The sequence below is a fragment of the Mirounga angustirostris genome, unplaced genomic scaffold (assembly GCF_029215605.1).
Source record: "Mirounga angustirostris isolate CCGP_5_RB_7025 unplaced genomic scaffold, mMirAng1.0.hap1 SCAF_10, whole genome shotgun sequence".
Taxonomy (NCBI): Eukaryota; Metazoa; Chordata; class Mammalia; order Carnivora; family Phocidae; genus Mirounga; species Mirounga angustirostris.
The window spans coordinates 99,546,616-99,569,636 of NW_026991718.1; the positions used below are offsets into that span (position 1 = coordinate 99,546,616).

General features: G+C 36.5%; 1 protein-coding gene across 2 annotated transcripts in view; it reads left to right on the forward strand.

The window, feature by feature from the left end:
- The window catches only part of ESF1 (ESF1 nucleolar pre-rRNA processing protein homolog), a 62,890-nt gene extending 44,813 nt beyond the window's left edge, over positions 1-18,077 (forward strand). For both annotated transcript variants that reach the window (XM_045885388.3, XM_045885389.3), the window contains exons 10-14: positions 1,190-1,311; positions 4,760-4,847; positions 12,692-12,774; positions 16,124-16,270; positions 17,224-18,077. In XM_045885388.3, coding sequence (XP_045741344.1) covers positions 1,190-1,311; positions 4,760-4,847; positions 12,692-12,774; positions 16,124-16,270; positions 17,224-17,517 — 734 coding nt within the window. In that variant the 3' untranslated portion in view covers positions 17,518-18,077. The remainder of the gene's footprint in view (positions 1-1,189; positions 1,312-4,759; positions 4,848-12,691; positions 12,775-16,123; positions 16,271-17,223) is intronic.
- The last annotated feature ends 4,944 nt before the right edge of the window (positions 18,078-23,021 follow it).

The window sequence follows — 23,021 nt, forward strand, 5'->3', positions numbered from 1 at the left end:
CTTAAAAAGCATTTTGAATCATTCCGTTAAGTATTGTTTTTCTGAAATGAATATTATGTCATATAAATAGTGAAGCTGCCTCCTCCCCAAACCAAACTGTGATGTCCAAACAATACTACAAAATAAAGAAACGTCTTTATTACCAAAGGTAACAACACAATAATCACATTTCCTTACTTTGGCAGTAATGAGGGTCTTCACGGACTGATACATCAGCCTCAGGGCTTTTTCCTTCTCACTCATCTAGTCCAGTTATTACATAAGCCACCTAGAAACACAAATTAGGAACTGTAGAATATAAGAAATAAGGACCTTTAAAGATGAAGTACAAGAGCAGATAACATTGAGGGTGCCTGCCTGGGTGGCTCAGTCGGTTAAGCGTCTGCCTTCGGCTCGGGTCATGATTCCAGGGTCCTGGGATCGAGTCCCATGGTGGGCTGGCTCCCTCCTCAGCAGGAGCCTGCTTCTCCCTCTGCCTGCCACTCTCCCTGCTTGTGCTCTCTCACTCTCTTTCTATCTCTCTCAAATAAATAAAATCTTTAAAAAAATTTTTTTTAAAAAGAGCAAATAACATTGAAAGAGGTAAACCATACAAAGTGGAATCTGACCTTGGTGGTCCTTTTGATCATAAGGATGTATCTCATATAGTACTTGAGGAGAGATTATGAGAATTCTTTCCTCCGGGGGTATTTCAACAAGGATTGCCTTACTAATCAATTTTTGTTAGTCTCCTATGGTTTCCAAGGAATGCTTTTATTTGGGCAACAGAAGCAATTAGAGATAATTATGTTAAAGACTACTTACCTGTTTGCCATCAAAAATGAATTAGTAGTCATATCCTGAGAAGATTTTGTTCCAGGATTTTTCCTAGTGTCTCAAAGCAATTAAGTATATAGAAATGAAATTTGAACCTAAATAAAAGATTTTTCTTCAGTGGCCTGACTATATATCAAGTTGCTAGGTTTGTTTATTTATTTTGGTTTGGTTAAGTTTATTGTTGTTTTTTATTAGGAAATAGCTTTGATATGAGTTGATCCTATATTTCTCTGATTTGGGAGTATTACACAATTTAGTGTTGCATTTTATTTTGTTACTCTGGTAAATATATGTAAATTATTTTTTTGGGTAAATTACATTTTTAATGAATGAAGATACAACATTTTAAACTGAACTCTGTGTTTTTTCTTAGGTCTGAAAGAAAGTGCAGAAGAAATGGTCAAAAACAAATTGGAAGGAAAAGATAAATTGACCCCTTGGGAACAATTTTTAGAGAAGAAGAAAGAGAAAAAAAGACTGAAGAAGAAACAGAAGGTATCAATGATATTTTTTTTTTTTAAAGATTTTATTTATTTATTTGAGAGAGAACACAAGAGGGGGGGAGCGGGAGAGGGAGAAGCAGACTCCCTGCTGAGCAGGGAGCCCGATGCGGGACTCCATCCAGGGACTCCAGGATCATGACCTGAGCCAAAGGCAGTCGCTTAACCAACTGAGCCACCCAGGCGCCCCGGTATCAATGATATTTTAAGCAAATACTTATTGAACAACAACCATGTATCAGAAGGTACCAGGTGCTTGGCATCCATTATCTCATAAGGTAACCACTCAGTAGAATAGGCCTTGTTATCATCACAATTTTAAGAAAGAGGAAGGGAAAAACCCAGTAGCTTAAGTGTTTTCTGCAAAGCGATGTAATGAGGTACAAATCCTAATAAAAGACCAGAGCCACTTTAACTACAATGTTCTAGAATTTTACCTTTAAGTATGTCACCTATAAGATACATAGTTTAGTTGATACGTAGATATAAAACAGTTCAATTCTGTTTGTGTTTTTGAGGAAGAAAGATGCATACAGAATTTTTTACTTGAGGATATATACATACAGAAATTTTTTTTAAGATTTATTTATTTGAGAGAGAGAGCACAAGCAGGAGGGCCAGAGGGAAAGGAAGAAAGAGTCTTAAGCAGACTCCGCAATAAGTGCGAAGCCTGACGTAGGGCTCGATCTCATATCCCTGAGATCACAACTTGAGCCAAAACCAAGAGTCGCATACTTAACCAACTGTGCCACCCAGGTGCCCCTACATATAGAAATTTTTGACATGAGTGAAATTTTTTTCTCTACATTTCTCAACCTGCATTTTTCACGTTTCAGTATTATATGGATCTATTAACATCTTGTCATTAAATCCCTTTAATTAAGGATATTTCCTCTGCACTAATATGTTGTCTTGAAAAATCTAATTTGACTCCCATAATTTGAGGATAACATCTTTTCCATCAGAGTCCTTAGAAATAGCAGAGACCACTTAACAGTTTTTGCCACTAAAAATACTCTATCTTATCACTAAAATTCAGCATTCTAACAGTATAGTTATTGCCTTAAGATAGTATCAGTAATCACAGAATTTTGCAGTTTGAGTAATCTTAAATGATTTGTTCTAGTCCAATCCTGATGCTTTATAGTTGTAGAAAAATAACTGATTTATCTCCAGCTACACAGCTTGTTAATGACCAAGCTGAGACCGGAATCCAGATCTCTCACTCCAGTGTCCTTTCTACTGTACAGTATTATTTCTCTCTGTCCTGCAGAGGCTTGTGCTTTTGGTACAGCTGTGACTTTCAGTGCTTGTAAATATAGAGGGCTGCAAAATTGAATGATGCACTGGAGGGATTTTTAATACTCCTCTATTTTAGTCAGTGTTTCTGGAAATAGATAATAAAATGAGAATAGAGGGTAAGAGCCCTGTCCCCATTGATAGGTTGCCTCTCTTCTTCCTTAGAACTTCTTTTAAAACTAAGGTAAGCAGTAAAATATCTTCTAAATGGAATAATCTCATAAGTTATTAAACCATCAGTTTATTGTAAAATTTACAAGTGGGTCCTTTTTGGGTCAATAAAGTAGTCACTTGTTTCTGAGACCTTCAGCAGCTATTCTTTTTGATTTTCATTTGCTGGGCACTTTGAGCTTATCTTGTGCTTTTACTCTTTCCCTTCATTGGGCTAAGACAACTCGTTTTATTATTGCCATTAAAAATACATCTGTTGAAAGCCAGTTTGTTCTAAACTCAGTGCTCTGTGCTGGATTGGTGCTGCATTCCAGCAGATCCCTTCCATCCACAGTTTTTCATATAGAGAAGAGTTTCAAGAATTTCCTTCATGTTAAAAATATTTTTCCCCTTTTCCTCTCTGTGACTTCAATTTTGAAATTGAGAAATTATTATTTTTTTTTAAAGATTTTATTTATTTTTCAACAGAGAGAGAGAGAGACAGCGAGAGAGGGAACACAAGCAGGGGGAGTGGGAGAGGGAGAAGCAGGCTTCCCACCAAGCAGGGAGCCCAATGTGGGACTCGATCCCAGGACCCTGGGATCATGACCTGAGCTGAAGGCAGACGCTTAACGACTGAGCCACCCAGGCGCCCTGAAATTGAGAAATTATTAATAAATGAATACATGGTTATGTGTCAAAGTTGATATAGCTATAATTTAGCTCTAAAAGCAGTTAAAGAAATACGTGAATAGATATTTAGTTAGATATGTAGGTATTACATAATCTTTGTTAGAAACATCATATTATTACTGAATCTGTTGTAAGAGTTTGGTGAAAAATTTTTAGTTCTTGTTCTTAAAAGGATATTAATATCAGGCACCTAGGTGGCACAGTTGGTTAAGCATCTAACTTTTGGTTTCAGCTCAGGTCGTGATCTCAGGGTCGTGAAATTGAGGCCCTCATCAGGCTCCTTGCTCAGCGCCGAATCGGCTTGAGATTCCCTTTGCCCCTCTCGCTTGTGTTCTCTCTCTTTCTTTCCAAAATAAATAATTAAGTATTTTTTAAAAAGGATATTAATATCCAAATGAATGCTCTTTAGGGCTTGGTGGGTCTTTTTCAGCATGCAGGGTGATGTTTAGCAATATATACTCTAAATATTTTTATTAAAATGACTCATTTTTTAGGTTCCTGGGAATAAAACTCAGTCTGGTTAGTATGATCTTAGTTCATATGTTCTATTTATTTTATAGGTTTGATTTTTAATTTAAATATTCTAATTTAGTAGACCGTTTGTTCAAATTTAATTAGGAAAAATTTAACCAACAGTTCTTAAAAATAGCCAAAGGGTTTTCAGGGGTGGATTACAGATAAAACAAGATAATTGTTGAAATTGGGTGATAAGAACAGGAGCTTCATTAAGCTGTCCTTACTGCTTTTGTATATGTTTTAATTGTCATAATAAAAGATCACTTTTTTTAACCTGCAAATAAATTATTTTAAATAATTTAAATGATAACCCACAATGTACTACTTCAAACTATTGATAGTCACTGCAATTTCTCAGTTTTGTGAGAGAAAAGGCCACCTCCTTTCGCTGTCAACCACATAAAAGTGTTCTTCTCTTTTGAATGTCTGTATCATTTCATTTTTGCCTCTTCTAGCACTTCCTATCTTGAACTACTATTACTGACATATGTGTCTGTTTATGTGTCTAGCTTTTGCTTATAAATTGTAAAATTTTTAAAGACAGAAACCATGTATCTGATAGCTTTCATTTCTCCAAAAACCCTACATAATTTTCTATATTTATTAAATATTCCATAAATATTTGTTGAACAAACAAAAGAATAACTCAGATGGGAGTTTACAAACCAATCCATTTTAAAAACTGGTGTAATTCTAGATTGAACTATTTGATTTAAAAGAAATGATAGGATTTTCCTTCATGGTCTTCGTAATAAACTACATGTATTTTTATATTCAACTTTAAGGCTCTTGCTGAAGAGGGTAGTGAAGATGAACTTCCCTCTGATGTTGATTTGAATGACCCATACTTTGCTGAAGAAATTACAAAAATAGGTAAGCCAGCCCATATTTGAGTTTTTAATTGGAATTTTTTTTAAAAAGGTGTCATGGGTAGAAACAATATAAACTACTCATTCTCTTAAAATCCTAGAATTTGTGTAGCTCTTTTAGTGGCTTATAAGCAGTCTGTCCAATGGGGTATAAATATCTCTCAGCTCAGGAAGGGTCGGCATGCCTCCTATACATACAAGGGGTAATTTCATTAGGAGGGTTTTGGTGATGTGATTGACTTAATGGTTTACCAGGGATTCCTTTCTCAGAAATATCCTTGTAGAAGGATTGATGAGAGAAAGGATGAAAGAAAAAGGAAGTCAGCTTCTTGTGTGCTTTCACTGCTTTTTTATGATGCATCTACTCTAGGTCTTTGCGAAGGCTGTGAAAAAGTGAAAGTGAAAAATTTGTTTATGTTCACGTGGATGTGTATATAAATTTCTTTTAATTTTTACAGTGTTATATAACGTATAAAAACTTCTCTGCTCAAATATACAAAAACATCTATGTTCCATTTTATCCATTTTACATTTATCCTACTTCATCATTATAGATGAAAGCCAGCTTCCTCCCCTTTTTCCTTGGATCCCTGAACTATCTGGGCATTCAATTTCCTATATCCAAGGAGCTTTGTTTCCATTGCATATGCACTGCTCATTCTTTCCTGAATGCTTTCATTCTTACCTTTTTGGTATGTGTAAATGTGTGTGGTAAGGTTCAGGCCGTACTTAGGTCAGTGCAGAGACTACTGTAAGCATTTTCCATTTGTTTTCATGCATTTTGCCTTTCCCTGATCTAAATACCACACACATGAACTCCAAAAGACTTGCTCCTGGAGCAACTCCAAGCTGGCATTGTAAAGAGAAGGATTTTATGAAATTTCCCTGCTTCTTGTCCCTTGTGACTAGTGGGCCAGAATAGTTCTCAACAGGAAAGTCAAAATTGCTCAAAATTATTTCCTGGTTTTTATAGCCTTTTAGCACTGACATTTTATTGATGAAAAGGAGATCAAGATGAATAAAGTCTATTATAGGATGTCATATTCTTAGGAATTGGAAAGGGAAATGGAAACTTAGCATATTCTGCTTTTTATCATACCTGAGTGGTCATTTCTAGAAGATGATGGATTTTAGCCTTATCCTCTGATTTCAGGAAACCAAATTTATAATGGAGAAATGCAAAGCATTATAGTTTCCTTGTTCTCATTCCAAAGTGCTTCATTTGGCATGTACATTCTAGTCAGACTTTAGAACTCAGGGTAGGATTCAAAGAGTAAGTTAAAAATGTTTTGATGGCTTGGGGTAGCTTGTTTCCTGGAATCAGCACATTTAAATTGTGAATAAGCTTCCTCGAAAGGTAGTAGCAAAAGTTCCAAGGGAAAGTATAGATAAAATTTTTTGCTTTCAATATACTTTTGATTTCAGAGTATATCCTAGGAGTAATTATTTATATCTGGGCTGAAGTTGTTTCTTTAAAGGAAAAAGAAAAACAAAAAGGCTGAGAATTTTTTTAATAAAATTTAGGGCCAAAAAATAGTATCTTGCCATGTTTGTTTATTCATTCAAACAATAAGTATTACCTACTAGGTGCTGGACACTCTGCTAAGCTAAAGGTAGAGCAGTAATAATATAAGCAAGGTTATGTTTCTTGAGAAGTCTATGGTATTAGGGAAGACATGCTAAACAGGTAAACAAATAAGAATATTATGAGAATATGGTCAGTGTTTTAAAGAAAATAGGGTAATATAGAGGATATAACTGAGAGGAAGGAGAGTAGCTTACTGTAGACATAGGGTAGGCAAAAAAGACTTCTGAGGTGATGACATTTGGCTGAGACCTGTAGAATGAGGAGTCCTGCATAAAGAATGTTGCAAATGAGAGGTAAGAGATAGAAAGGCTGTGAGGTGAGAAAGAATTGTCATGTTGGAGAAATTGAAAGACCCTGATGTGGCTGGAGCATGGTCAGAGGAGTTTGGTATGAGGCCAGGCTGGACACAGAATCAACCCAGGGTTTTGTGTCGTGGCAACACATTTGGATTTTGCTCTCCTGACAGTGAGAAGCCACTGAAGGGTCTTTAAAGCAAGAACATGACATGATCTGGTATGTATTCTGGTTCCTGTGAAGAGTACAGATTGAAGCATTGGTGAGAACTGGGAGACCAGACTTTGCAAGAGATGATGGTTGGTTTAGATGGCATGCCAGTAATGGAATTGGAAGGAGAAAAGTAAATGGAATTCTAGATATATTTTGGATATAGACTTGCTGACTTACTTGAATAAGGAAGTAATTTAGCATAACTCTAGATTTTTGGTTTGAGTCTCTGGAAGAATATTCTTCCATTTACTGAGTTAGGAAGGAATGTAGGAACAATAGGTTTGGGTGGGAAGTAAGGTCAGTAGGTCCATTTTGGTTATAATCACTTTGAGATGGTTGGAGGTGTTATGTTACATTTATAAAGGAGTCTGGGTGATCAGCTGAGAAGTCAGTGCAGATATAAACTTAGGAATTAGTAGCATATAAATAGTATTTCAAACCATTGAACTGGAGGTGAAAAGCATTGATAAGAGATGAGGATGCAGGATTGGGCTCCGAGGTTGGGTAAAGCCTACACAAGGTACTATTACTCTGTCATACTGGCGAAGGTACTACTTGGAAGGTAGGGGGAACGTTGAAGAAACTGAGGAGCAGCTGTGGAATAGGAAGAAAAGCATTAGTGTTTGGAAGGGTGTATAGTTCAAACCCCATGGTTGAGCAGGACAGAGACATTTTAAGCCAGATGGACTTGGATACATTTATAACACCTTTGCCCTTGGCATTCCCGTAGAGCTAAACTTACATACTCTTCAAACTATGGAGGAATTGAGTTCGTTAATTAATGCCAGACCTGGTGTTTGGCTTGGGTTAGGAGCCAGTGTGAGTACTAGAAATCTTTTCTCATTTTTCCCCCTACACTATAAACTTGCTATATTTTTTTTCTGTTTTTTCCTAAACTGCAAACTTGATAACAAATGAGAGTTTCAAAAATATAATGTACTTCTAGAATGAGTTAAAAGTTACTTTTTTCTTAGAAATGAAATACAGTTGACCCTTGAATAACATGGGTATGAACTGCACTATGAACCGTGAATCCACTTTTACGTGGATTTTTTTTTTATTCTTATGTTAATCCCCATACATTACATCATTAATTTTAGATGAAGTGTTCCATGATTCATTGTTTGTGCATAACACCCAGTGCTCCATGCAGAATGTGCCCTCCTCAATACCCACCACCAGGCTAACCCATCCTTCCACCCCCCTCCCCTCTAGAACCCTCAGTTTGTTTTTCAGAGTCCATCGTCTCTCATGGTTCGTCTACCCCTCCAACTTCCCCCGCTTCATTCTTCCCCTCCCGCTACCTTCTTCTTCTTTTTTTTTTTCTTAACATATATTGCATTATTTGTTTCAGAGGTACAGATCTGAGATTCAACAGTCTTGCACAATTCACAGCGCTTACCAGAGCACATACCCTCCCCAGTGTCTATCACCCAGTCACCCCATCCCTCCCACCCCACCCCCCACTCCAGCAACCCTCAGTTTGTTTCCTGCAATTAAGAATTCCTCATATCAGTGAGATCATATGATACATGTCTTTCTCTGTTTGACTTATTTCACTCAACATAATACCCTCCAGTTCCATCCTACGTGGATTTTTTATGATAAATACAGTACAGTACTGTAAATGTATTTTATATTTTCTTAATAACATTTTTCTTTTCTCTAGCTTACTTTATTGTAAAAATAGATACTAACAAATACACAAAATATGTATGAATCAACTCTTTATGTTATTAAGCCTTCAGGCCAACAGTAGGCTATTAGTAGTTATGTTTTGGAGGAGTCAAAAGGTATATGTGGATTTTTAACTGTGGGGGGTCAGTGCCCCTAACTTCTGTGTTGTTCAAGGATCAGCTGTATTGGAAAAATTTGTTTATGTCTGTCTAATCACATAAACTCCTTAATAAGATTTTGTTTTTGAAGAAGTAGGAGTAAAATAAAGTATATCACATGTAAATATACCCTATTAAAATGTATCCTTTGACAACTTTAGATATTTGATAAACTACCATGAAAATCTGATAATATGCTACATATACTTGATTCATTTAGTCAGTATGTTGAGTGCTTATATCAAATTGCTTGTATATGTTGGTCTACAGTTTAAAAATGCTTATATTTGTATCCTGTCCTCTAAACTTCAGCCCACTTTATAGATGAGTAAATTGGAGCTCAAAAAACATAGCTGAATTGTACAACGGTCAGTGGTAGATGGTAGAACTTGAGTCTTAATGGACTCTCTTTACTTTTTGTCACCCTCAAAGTAAGTATGTTGTAAAGACCGAAGCCAGAGCCAGGACCCATGTGTATAAGAGGTGGACCTGGGGAATTGCTGGATTTCCAAGCAAAGCCAGAATGCCCAGGTCCAGAGGACGATTAACAGACTGTATCTAATTATGGGCATTGGAACTTGCTACAAAAAACAGTGAATTGCAAGGGGGCTTACCACTCCAGTCTGGTCAGTACTGAGACCGCATTTGCCCTCCAGTGAATTCTTTTAACTATTCTGGTACGAAGTGCTCAGCTAAACCCTTTGGAGGAAGTTTTTTATGAGAATACTTCTCGGACATTACAAGTAATGGAAAATGGAACTTCCTTTACAGATACTCCTTTTACAGATCAAGTTTTTGCAACACATCTTTTTCCATAAATATATTCTGTTACATCTTTTGCTTAAAGAGATAGTAGCCTCAGTAAGGATTTTTAGATTTATTTTTTTAATCCATATCTGATCTGGAATCTCTGTTAGTATTCAGTGTGTTAGAATCAACCATATGTCCTTTTCTCAGCAGTCCCAGGACACGTGGTCTCTTACTTGCCAAAAGATTTACTGAAAAATAAAGATTACCTTTCAGAACAGGAATTTTCATTTCCCTAGTACTCTTTATCTAACTTAGGTCTAATAGCTTTCCAAAGAGAAAAAAAAATGCTTTTTAAAAGAAATTAAGATGTGCCCTCTTAATATGATCTTGTTAACAGTGCAGAAAAGATCTCTGCACATTATTTATCTTCTGGCTAAACAGTTTGGACCAGCAGAGTAAATTCTTTGTGAGTAAAGAAATACTCATCATGTTAAAATTGGATATCATTTTTAGCCCTGACCATTTTGGAGATTCTTTTTTTCCTCCTTTCCTACAATCTTTCTTTCAAGTTTATTTTTATGACTTTTCACCAGGTTGTTATAAAATCAGGAACAGTTCATTGTGGGTTCTTTGAAATTATTTCCCACAGCTGTATATGAAGATCTTTATCTCCTTTATGTATTAATCATATACAGCCTGGTTTTTTTTCCTGCCACAGAACTATCTTCTGCATATGTCACTTGTCTATTCACTTCAAAAGGAGCTCTTGCCTTGAGAACATAGGAGCAGAAGTAAACTTAGGGTGTAGAAGTCAGACCCTAAGAAAGTGGAACCTTGATGATATTATATATAAATATACACATATTTTAAAATAGAGAAAAAGTTATAATCTGAAAGTAGATATATCATTTCCTTAAAAACATTTGATATAGGAACAGTAAAGGCTTTCACTTTAGGAAAAAGGGCTGTCTACAACTATTTCTTCCTGGAAGTGTAGACAGATGCCTTGGTAGCACTGAAGGGTGATCCTAAGCAGCACTTGTATGCTGGCATTTTCTCTCAGCTGGGCACGTCTGCAAAAGTACGGCAGGGACTTAGTGCTCACAGAGCAGTTTCTAAAGCCTCTCTCAACTTTTAGGCTTCGTTTTTCCTGTTACCCCTCATCAGCTGCAGTTATTCAACCATTATATGCTTTGTGAATTTATTTATTATTTCACGACAAAATGTATTTTAAACAGAAAGAGTTGTTAAAAGGAGAAGGACATTCGATAAAAAAGGAGTGTTGTTTAGTGATTAACAATAGAGAGCCTGAGCTGGACTGCTTGGGTTTGAATCATGGTTTCTTCACTTACTAAACTTGAGAGAATTACTTAATCTCTCTGTGCTTTGGTTTCCTCATCCACAGAATGAAGATTATAACAAATAATGGAATCTACCTCATAGCATTGTTGTGAGGATTATATTAGTTAGTATATGTAAAGTGAGTAGAACAATGCTACTGCCTGATACACAGTAAGTGCTATGTAAGCATTAATCATTATTACCTTAGAGACCATTGGTTTCTTAGCCAAAGAGGACAGCGTTCAGTAGAGAAGATTGGCATTGTGTAATAATATTCTAGAGTAATACAACATGTCTTTGTAGATTCTGAAACGTCTTACTCATTAGACTAGTCTTTCATACTTTAGCATCCTGATGCCAATCCCTTTTGCACCCCTCCTGCTCCAACAGACACAAGAAAAAGGAAGAAAAAATAAGGCATCAGCATGATCACTGAGGAACCCAGGACATATTATTTTTTTTTTTTAAAGATTCTATTTTTTTATTTGACAGAGAGAGACACAGCGAGAGAGGGAACACAAGCAGAGGGGGTGGGAGAGGGGGAAGCAGGCTTCCCACTGAGCAGGGAGCCTGACGCGGGGCTCGATCCTAGGACCCTGGGATCATGACCTGAGCCGAAGGCAGACGCTTAACAGCTGAGCCACCCAGGTGCCCCCCAGGACATCTTATTTATGTGTAGTAATAGCAAGCACTTTATAGCACCATGTGTCAGGCATTAACTGAGCTCTTCACATTTACCAATTTATTTAGTCCTCACAATAACCCTGTGAGGTAGGTGCTACTATTAGAATTGTCATTTTACAAATGAGGGCACAGGCCCAAACTGCCACAGCGTAAGTGTGATATAGCTAGAACTTAAACCCAGGCAAACTGCTCCAGATTCAAGTGCCCTTAACTCTTGCACATGACTACCTCTCATTCAGGACAAGAACATCTCCTCTAACATCTTGTGGTCTCCAGAAGTCCCAGAGTCCCCGGAGATACAAGCAGTGTTACCAATCAGGAGCCACTTTTACCATAAGTAGTTTTGCTTAATAATAGGGCTGGTAAGTTAATTGAAGATCAGTTTTTGTCTTTAGAGAAGGAAAAATTGTTAAACTTTTACTATGAAATTCTTATTGTAGAGATGAATTTTTCATTTTCCAGGTGAGTTTTTTATATATAGAATTTTAAGAGTTTATGTATTAAAATCACTTTTTTTTTCTTTGTGATTTCTTCTATTATTCTTACTCTAAGAAAATATTTCTTCTATTTAAGATCAGGTAACTAGTCTTCTGGAATTCTCATAGGTTTGTTTTTTTGTTTTTTTTTTTTAATGTTTAACTCTTTAGTCCATTTGCATTTTATTTCCCTGTACATTATGAGGTGAGGTTATAACTCGATTTTTTCCCCCAGAATAAAGCAGATTTCCCAGCACCAGTTATTGAATAATCCCTTCTTTTTCCAACAATGTATGATAGTGCATTTTATTACACACTAAGCCATACTGTTCTATTGTATGAATGGATGTTGAATTTTATCCAGTGCTTACTCTGTATCTTTTCAAATGATCTCATGGTTTTTCTTTTTTACTTAATGATGTAATTATGCACTACTTTCAGAAGAAATCCCTTCTTTATAATACTCAGTCACCGTATCCAGATGTATTTATTTCATTCATACCCGTAGTTATCTCCACTGACATTTTTTACTTCTTTTAGTTTCTCTACGTTTATTTATAAGATTATTCCTAGATACCTAGGAATAATCCTGACTTCCTAGTGTAAATAGAATGTCATGGATAGTCTTGTAATTTTTTCACCCTTCTGTGTTGGTTTGTTGTGCCAGGTATAAAAGAAAAGAAAAAATCAATGAAATCTACAAAAGATTGCACATCTCTAGTGGAAGATGCTGAAATAGAAAGACAAAAGGTAAAACATGATCATTGCTACATTCCTAGTGGATAATTGATATGTACAATTTAAATGAAGTTGTCTACATGAGTTTCTAATGTCCCTAATAAAAAAATAACTGATTTTAGCAAAGAAATTTATAAATAAATTATAAAACACATAATTAAATGTTTTAGCAATGTAGGATTTTTTAAAAAGATTTATTTATATGAGAGAGAGAGAGGTCGTGCTCATGGAGGGGAGGGGCAGAGGGAGAGAATCTCAAGCAGACTCCCTGCTTAACAGGGAGCCCGATGTGGGGGCTCCATCTCACAACCTGAGATCATGACCTGAGCTGAAATCAAGTCAAATGCTTAACCAACTGAGCCACCCAGGTGCTCCTAGCAGTGTAGTTTTTACCAGACATTTTTCCAGCTAATACAAAGTTGAAATTTTATCTCAAACCCAGGTCATGTCCCTTTTTGATTTAGAGGAAAATCAGTCACTATTAAAAATTCTTACTATAGGGTTGCCTGGGTGGCTCAGTAGTTAAGTGTCTGCCTTCAGCTCAGGTCATGATCTCAGGGTCCTGGGATTGAGCCCCACATGGGGCCCCCTGCTCCATGGGAAGCCTGCTTCTCCCTCTCCCACTCCCCCTGCTTGTGTTCCCTCTCTCGCTGTGTCTCTCTCTGTCAAATAAATAAATAAAATCCTAAAAAAAAAAATCTTACTATAACTAAGACAAAAAAATGCTATTAAAACCTTGAAATAATATTGCCATAAGTTTAAATTTTTTTACTTTTTAAATTTAAATTCAATTAATTAACATATAGTATATTACTAGTTTCAGAAGTAGAGTTTAGTGAGTTATCATTTGCCTATAATACCCAGTGCTCATTATATCATGTGCCCTCCTTAATGCCCATCACCCAGTTACTCCAACCTCCCACCCACCTCCCCTCAGCAACCCTCAGTTTGTTTCCTATAGTTAAGAGTCTCTTATGGTTTGTCTCCCTCTCTGATTTCATCTTATTTTATTTTTCCCTCCCTTCCCCTATGATCCTCTGTTTTGTTTCTTAAATTCCACATATGAGTGAAATCGTATGATAATTGTCTTTCTCTGATTGACTTATTTTGCTTAGCATAATACCCTCTAATTCCATCCAGTTCATTGCAAATGGTAAGATTTCTTTTTTTGATGGCTGAGTAGTATTCCATGTGTATATACACCACATCTTTATCCATTTATCTGTCAATGGACATCTGGGCTCTTTTCATATTTTGGCTATTGTGGACATTGCTGCTATAAACATTGGGGTGCACGTGCCCCTTCGGATCCCTACATTTGTATCTTTGGGGTAAATACCCAGTAGTGCAATTGCTGGGTCATAGGGTAGCTCTATTTTCAAGTTTTTGAGGAACCTCCATACTGTTTTCCAGAGTGGCTGTACCAGCTTGCATTCCCACCAACAGTGTAGGAGGGTTCCCCTTTCTCTGCATCTCTTCCAACATCTGTCGTTTCCTGATTTATTAATTTTAGCCATTCTGATTGGTGTGAGGTGGTATCTCATTGTGGTTTTGATTTGTATTTCCCTGATGCCAAGTGATGTTGAGCTTGGGACTTCATCAGGATAAAAAGCTTTTGCACAGCAAAGGAAACAGTTGACAAAACCAAAAGAAACCTGAATGGGAGAAGATATTTGCAAATGTCTTATCAGATAAAGGGCTAGTATCCAAAATCTATAAAGAACTTAGCAAACTTAGCACCCACAAAACAAATAATCCAGTCAAGAAATGGACAGAAGACACGAACAGACATTTCTCTAAATAAGACATAAAAATGGCCAACAGACACAAGAAAATATTGCCATAAGTTTTAATTCAATCTGAATCTGCCCTATAATTCAAACTTTGTTTTTGTTATCAAGTGCTAATTTCTCTCTTACTATTGCAAACAACATAAATGTAATGTGCAAAATTAAAGTCTTTCTTGGAAATGCAGTGACCTTTATGCTTCACTGACTCCAAAGATCCATGGCACAGATTAATATGTATTTTTGCTGAGGCAGGAGTTGGAGTCAACAATGTCCCAATGACCAATGTTCATGTCACTGCCTGGGAGTGAGCCTAACTGGTCACCTAAACTCTGCATGCTAATGCACCTTTTCTATCCTCCATTTATTTATTGCACATACAGTAATGCTCATAGAGTAAAGGAGTGCAAAAAAAAATCTTTCTTTTGTGGAAAATGGTTCTTAAAAGAAAGGCAACTGCAGGTGCCAGTGATGGAAGTAAAAGAAAATTAGAACAATCTAGGGACGCCTGGGTGGCTCAGTTGGTTAATAAGCATCTGCCTTCAGCTCAGGTCATAATCCCATGGCCCTGGGATCGAATCCCGCATCGGGCTCCCTGCTCAGTGGGGAGCCTGCTTCTCCCTCTGCCTATGTGTGCGTGCTCTCTCTCTCTCTGACAAATAAATAAATCTTTAAAAAAAATAATCTAAAGTGGTAGTATAGAAAGATTCACAAAGGTTTGGCAGTATACTCTGTATTTTCTCTCGTACACATGGTTGTTTACTTGGTTCCTAAAGGTTCATGTTTAATCCCATGGTTGGAAGAAAATTCCACTGTTTAGTGGAAACAGACATATTTCAGAAGCAAATATTAAGATTCTGCCTTCATAGAAATGTATCAATTTTGAAAAAGTAAAGGCAAAAAAAGCAAAAGAAAAAAAATTCCTTGCTGTTAAAGCACATGTTTGGAAAGTGTAGGTTGTTTCACAGAATACTACATGTTTGCTAGATTTAGTGTCATTGCCTGAAAAGACCGAAGTGAAAATGAGAAATTTTTATTTGGGGGTTTGAGGACTCTTTTCTATAGCCTATTAACCAGTTACATGAAGTGAAATGTGGTCTGGGTTTTTTGTTTTGTTTTGTTTAAGATTTTATTTATTTATTTGACAGAGAGAGAGAAAACAAGCAGGGGGAGTGGCAGGCAGAGGGAGAGGGAGAAGCAGACTCCCCGCCGAACAGGGAGCCCAGTGCGGGGCTCGATCCCAGGACGCTGGGATCATGACCCGAGCCAAAGGCAGACGCTTAACTGGCTGAACCACCCAGGTGCCCCTTTGGTCTGGTTTTAAATACAAATTTTCACTCCTCTCCTGCTCTTGGTGATGTTGCTTCTAAAAATTTTATCTCATTGCTCTACAAAGATCTCTGAGTTTCTTTATGAGTTTTGGTAATCCACAATCAGTTTATGGATGACAGATGTCATCCCAGAGCACTAGCGACTGGGTTCTCCTTTCCTAGAGGGGCTATCTGTGCCCCATACTTCAGTTTGGGGAAAAAAAGCACTGTTGTATATTTGATTTTTTTTTTTTCCCTCCACAGGCTGAAATGGCTTTGCTCGTGATGGATGAGGAGGAAGAGAGTAAGAAACACTTCAATTACAACAAGATTGTAGAGCACCAGAATCTGAGCAAAAAGAAGAAAAAACAGCTTATGAAAAAGAAGGAATTATTAGAGGATGACTTTGAGGTAACCAGGGACACCTCTTAAAGCTGGGTTGAATTTAAAGTTGGCTCTGGAGATGAGCATTGAGCACAGCCAAAGTTAGTCTGAAATGTCTTAGGAAAGGCCCACAGTGGAGCCAAAGCTGCCATCTTTTAGTCCAAAATAGCCAGTTCATCCAGGGTGGATCAAATCACTGTTTAGTTGAGCACCAGGTGAAGTATTGGCTTGTTTTTTCGTTGCACCAAAGCTATGGCTTTGCTGCTTTTTTTTTTTTTTTTTTTAAATACCTAGCTTTTAATGTTAGAATCATATGCAATGTGATGCTCATGATGGGAAAGATATACATACTCAAGCTTGACTGAGAAAGAGCAGGTTCATGTCACATCGTGTCACACATACACTGTGTACAGTGGCCACTGCAGTAGGCCATGCTTTTTTTTATTGCTACAGCTCTTTGTTTCTGTCACTCCCTCTTTTCCATCTTTTTGCTAATAAGAACTTATTCCTAAAGGCCATTCACTCCTATGTGTGAGTTTGAGCCTATACAAAAAAGTCTACAAACTGATGTCAGCAACTACTTAATGACTTCCAAGAGCAGGCCTTAAAACTCCATTGAAGAGGGGCGCCTGGGTGGCTCAGTCGTTAAGCGTCTGCCTTCGACTCAGGTCATGATCCCGGGGTCCTGGGATCGAGCCCCACATCGGGCTCCCTGCTCAGCGAGAAGCCTGCTTCTCCCTCTCCCACTCCCCCTGCTTGTGTTCCCTCTCTCGCTGTGTCTCTCTCTGTCAAATAAATAAATAAAATCTTTAAAAAAAAAACTCCATTGAAGATCTGTGGGAAAACAGTTTTCTAATGAATCAATGCAAAACACTCACATTGTATTTTATATGATCGACAGCTCACTTTCAAAATTTGGCCCCGTTTCTGGTCCTTTTGGTTTACTAATTTAATTATTCGTTTCCGTTTTGGATTTGCAGGTAAATGTTAAGGATGCACGGTTTCAAGCAATGTATACTTCCCACTTGTTCAATTTGGATCCTTCAGATCCTAATTTCAAGAAAACAAAAGCTATGGAAAAAATCCTTGAGGAGAAAGCCCGGCAGAGAGAACAAAAAGAACAAGAACTTACTCAGACAATGAAGACAAAAGAGAGTGAAATTCAAAAGGAATCACAGAAGAGATCCATCGATCCTGCCTTGTCAATGTTGATCAAATCTGTAAAAAATAAAACAGAGCAGTTTCAAGCAAGAAAAAAACAAAAAGTCAAATAGCTCTATGTTGTTTCTTTTTGGATTGGGAATGTGTTCTCCTAAAGTATAGTGAAGTGATAGAGGAAATACTTACTGGGAACAAAGCTATCTTTCAAGAATAAGAATAAAATCTTATTCTGACCATTGTAAAATTTCTCCCCCTATATAACAGTTTGACCTAATTGTGGATGATTGGCAGATTTGTTCTGTATATTTCCACAGATTAATCATAATTAATTTAATTAAATTGAAATACGGAATTTATAAAATTTTTGAATTTTATGCAATTCAGCCATTCTAGTAGAAACTTACTCTTAGCCTAATTTTTTAAAAGATTGTTTATAATTCTATGTAAAAAATAGAGCAGTGCCCAGTTTTTAAGTCTGAATAAGAATTACAATTTGAAAATATATATATGCCATACATTAATTTCTCTGAAACAGGAGGCAGATTTAGGTATCTATGTAAATTATTTTTCTAGCCATAATGGATAGAAGCCAGTAATTTTCTTTATTGTTTGTTCATGTTTATTATAGTTTATGAAATTAATTTGTAAATAAAAGTGTAAAATATTTTTATTATTTTGTGTAGGACTGATTTATTTCATTTTATGCACCTCTGAAAAAAATACCTGAACACTTGACTAAGAGGACAATTCTTTTTTTTTTTATTCTTATGTTAATCCCCATACATTACATCATTGGTTTTAGATGAAGTGTTCCATGATTCATTGTTCGTGCACAACACCCAGTGCTCCATGCAGAATGTGCCCTCCTCAATACCCACCATCAGGCTGACCCATCCTCCCATCCCCCTCCCCTCTAGAACCCTGTTTGTTTTTCAGAGTCCATCGTCTCTCATGGTTTAAGAGGACAATTCTATGAAGAGGCAGTTCCAGCTTTGCATTGCTCATGATTGTATTTGAAATGTTCATGAGCTCTGCAATGATTTTTCTATTTGTAGTAACAGAAAATTCTTCTGTCTACCCTTCAGATTTTTGGAATGCTTAGAAGTGTGGATATGCTGCTATAGAGTTTAAGGAATTTTAATTCCTTTTAAAATTAAAGCACATCTTTAAGGCCTTAATACTCCTGGATCTCATCTGGTCTAGGTTTTACAAACGATTAACCATTTAGAGAGGAGAATTAGGTGTGCTATATAAATAAATGAAAATAAAAACCAAAATGGTCACTTAGAACAAATGATAAATATGGTAGCTTCTGAAAGGCAGTAGGAGTTTAGCTAGGTTTGTGGTTAATAGTAAACTTGACATTTTTGGTATGAAAATTCAAGCCTACTAATGTAGTATGTTTTTTCAAGAATAAAAGGATGTAAAACTCAGAGGGATATGAAGATAATAAGGGTGTATAAACAGTCTCTGAAAGGAGAAAAAAAGAACATGTAAATTGTTCATTATAACAGGAAAATGCAGGAAATTGTGGTTTGTTTTTGTTTTGTTTTTTTTTCATAAAGCACTGGCATTGTTAGGTAATTCAGCCAAATAGAGCAGCATTCCTATTGATCCATCTGTGAAATTCCCAGTATTTATCTACTCAACATTGAGAAGACCATGAATCCTAATATGTTTATGAATACAGTATATAAACAGTTTTATAATTATTCACATTTCATTTATGCAAGGAAAAAGACGTATTTCCTTTAAACTGTTTAATCATAATGTAGGGATTACTCAGAGTTTGATTTTAAGATTCCTGTGAAACTTAGCCCTTTGGTTTTTTGATTGGTTTAGTTTGGTTTGTTTTTTTGTTTTTGAGTTCTGTTTTTAAGTCACTATTTTTAATTATAAATCTCATTTTACCAGTCAGGCATATAATTGCTTATACCAAATAAATTGAGTTTGTTTGTAAGTTATGCATAGCCCTGGCTCCTTTTCTCAAAAGAGTTGATATTTTTTAGGTAGGAAAAAAAAATAGCATTGTCAGGTGCAGCATTAAATAAATATTCCACACAAAGAATGTGAAGATCTCAATAAATAATTGCTGACAGTAAAACTCAGGATAAAAAAATGGCCACTGTCAAAATTCAGCAAACAGGGTGAGGGTAGTTTGGGTGACCCATAAGTTCACATTTATTTGATTTGTTTGTTGTTTGTTGTTGGTATCCTTGATACCCAAACCAGACAAAGACAGTACAAATAAAACTAGAGACTGGCATTGTTAGTATTAGAGATGTGCTTGCTTCTGGAGAGTCCTTCTCATGAGTTTAGGTGTAAAAATCTTCAAAATGAGCAAATTGAAGCCAACAACGTTATAAAAAGAATTATACACCGTAACCAGTGGGGTTTAATTTCAAGTATACAAAGCTGGTTCATTCAAACTCAACATAATCCACTATATTCACAGGCTAAAGAAAAATTAATATGATCATATCAATTGATGAGATAAAGTATCTGACAAAAATCTAACATCCATTCATAATCAATAATAGATCTGGAATAGAGAGAAACTACCTAACTTGATAAAGAGCATTTACAAAAAACTAAACATAAACTAGTAAAAGACTGAATGCTTTCCTCCTGAGATTGAGAACGAACCAAGGCTGTCTTGTTTTAACCCTGTCTTTTAGAAGTTTTCTGTATTCTGATGCTTTGACCAGTGGAGACTTGCTGGCCCTTGAGAAACTGCCCCTCCCAGGGCTAGCCAATTCTTGGGGATAGTAAATAACTTGCAGGCAAGCATGCCTTTCAAATGCAAACCTACCAATCCAGAGTCCATACCCCCTTATCACCTCCTTTATTGGGCTTTCACACTCAGGGCTCTATCCCCCTACCCTAATCACTCTAGGGCCAGGGACCCAACTAGGAACAGCCCTATACTCTAGAGCCTACTGAAATTCAAACCTGCAAATGCTAAACCTGCTTACTCTGCCTCACTCATTCCTCCCATAAAGAAACCACAAATAAAGCTCTTGCCCACATTTCCCCTGCTTTCTCTGCCTCCTGACTAACCCCAGTGTTCCTCTTTGTGGCCCCTTTCTGTAATGTGCTGTGCTATCCTTCCTCTTTCTAAGGAATAAGAGTACAAAAACTTCCATCATGGCAGTCATTTCCATGTGTGCTTGTCTTACCATATCTGTATAAACAAATCCCAGGTACCCTTCAAACAATGTCCACTCACTCTCACTACTCTTATTCAACACAATACTGGAAGTTCCAGCCACTGCAAGAAAGGAATAAAAATAAACATACAGATTGGAAAGAAAGAAGTAAAACTTCGTATCTGCAGATGATATGATTGCTGATGTAGAAAATCCCAAGGAACCTACAAAAACAAAAACAGAAAAAGCCTCAAACTAATAAATGAGTTCAGCAAGATCACAGGATACAATGTCTTGCAAACAAGAATTAATCACATTTCTATATACTGTACTAACAATGAACATGTGGAAACTGAAATTAAAAACACAATTGTTGCAAAGAAAAGAAAGTACTTAGGTAAACACTTACCAAAACATGTAAAGAATTTGTATGCTTGAAAATTACAAAAAGCCGGTGAAAGAAACCAAGGAAGACAAGTAAATGGAGAGACATTCTATGATCAGAGATTAGAAGACTCAACATAGTAAAGATGTCAATTTTTCCCCAAACTGATGTATAGATTAATGTAAATTTCTTTTCCTTTTTACTGAAGTACAGTTGACACATAATATTCGTTTCCGGGGTAAAACATAGTGATTTGACAAGTTTATATGTCATGCTGTGCTCACCACAAGCGTAGCTACCATCTGTCACCATACAACGCTATTATAATACGGCTGACTGTATTCACTATGCTGTGTGCCTTTTACTCCTGCAACTTTTTCATTCCATAATTAGAAGCCTCTGTATTCCACTCCCCTTCACCCATTTTGCCCATCCTCCCCCCTTCCCCTCTAGCATCCATCAGTTTGTTCTCTCAGTATTTATGGGTCTGTTTCTGCTTTTTGTTTTTTTATTCATTTGTTTTGTTTTTTAGATTCCACATATAAGTGAAATCATATGTATTTGTCTTTTTCTGTCTGACTTATCTCAGCATAATACCCTCGAAGTCTATCCATGTTGTTGCAAATGGCAAGATCTCATCCTTTTTATGACTGAGTAGTATTCCTGTGTGTGTGTGTGTGTGTCCATCTATCTGTGTCGTGTGTGTGTGCATCTTCTTTATGCATTCTATCAGTGGTCACTTGGGTTGCTTACACATCTTGACTATTGTAAATAATGCTGCAATAAACATAAGGATGTATATATCTTTCAAATCAGTGTTTTTGTTTTCTTTGGGTGAATGCCCAGTAGTGGAATTACCGGATCATGTGGTATTTCTATTTTTAATTTTTTGAGGAACCTCCATACTGTTCTCCATAGTGGCTGAACCAATTTACATTCGCAGCAACAGTGCATCATATTTTTTTTCCTACACATCTTCCCCAACATTTGTTATTTATCTTTTTTAATCTATTTATTTGACAGAGAGAGCACAAACAGGGGAAGCAGCAGAGGGTGAGGGAGAAGCAGGCTCCCCGCTGAGCAGGGAGCCCAAAGCAGGGCTCAATGCCAAGACCTTGGGATCATGGCCTGAGCCAAAATCAGATGCTTAACTGACTGAGCCACCCAGGTACTCCTATTTCTTGTCTTTTTTACTATAACCATTCTGACAGGTATAAGGTGGTATCTCATTGTGGTTTTGATTTGCATTTCCCTGATGATCAGTGATGTTGAGCATCTTTTCATGTGTCTGTTTGCCATTTGTGTATCTTTAGAAAAATGTTCAAAATCCTCTGCCCATTTTTTTTCTTTTTCAGGTTTTTATTTAAATTCCAGTTAGTTAACGTACAGTGTCATATTAGTTCAAGTGTAGAATTTAGTGATTCATCACTTACATGGAACACCTACTGCTCATCACAAGTGCCATCCTTAATACACATCACCATTTAACCCATCCCCGCCCACCTCTCCTCCAGCAACCCTCAATTTGTTCTCTATAGTTACGAATCTGTTTTATGGTTTGCCTCTCTCTTTTTCATCCCCCCTATGGTTCACCTGTTTTGTTTCTTAAATTCCACATACAAGTGAAATCATATGGTATTTGTCTTTCTCTGAATGACTTATTTTGCTTAGCATAATGCTCCCTAGATCCATCCATGCCATTGCAAATGGCAAGATTTCATTCTATTTTATGGCTGAGTAATACTCTATTGTGTATGTATGTGTGTGTGTGTGTGTGTGTGTATATATATATACACATATACACGTACATATATACGTGTGTATATATACACACACATATATACATATATACACATGTATATATATACATGTATATATGTGTATGTACACACATATATATACACACACATATACATATATATATATGTATATATATATACTACATCTTCTTTATCCATTCATCAGTCAATGGGCATTTCGGCTCTTTCCATAATTTGGCTACTGCTGACAATGCTGCTATAAACATCAGGTTCATGTATCCCTTCAAATCAATATTTTTGTATCCTTTGGGTAAATACCTAGC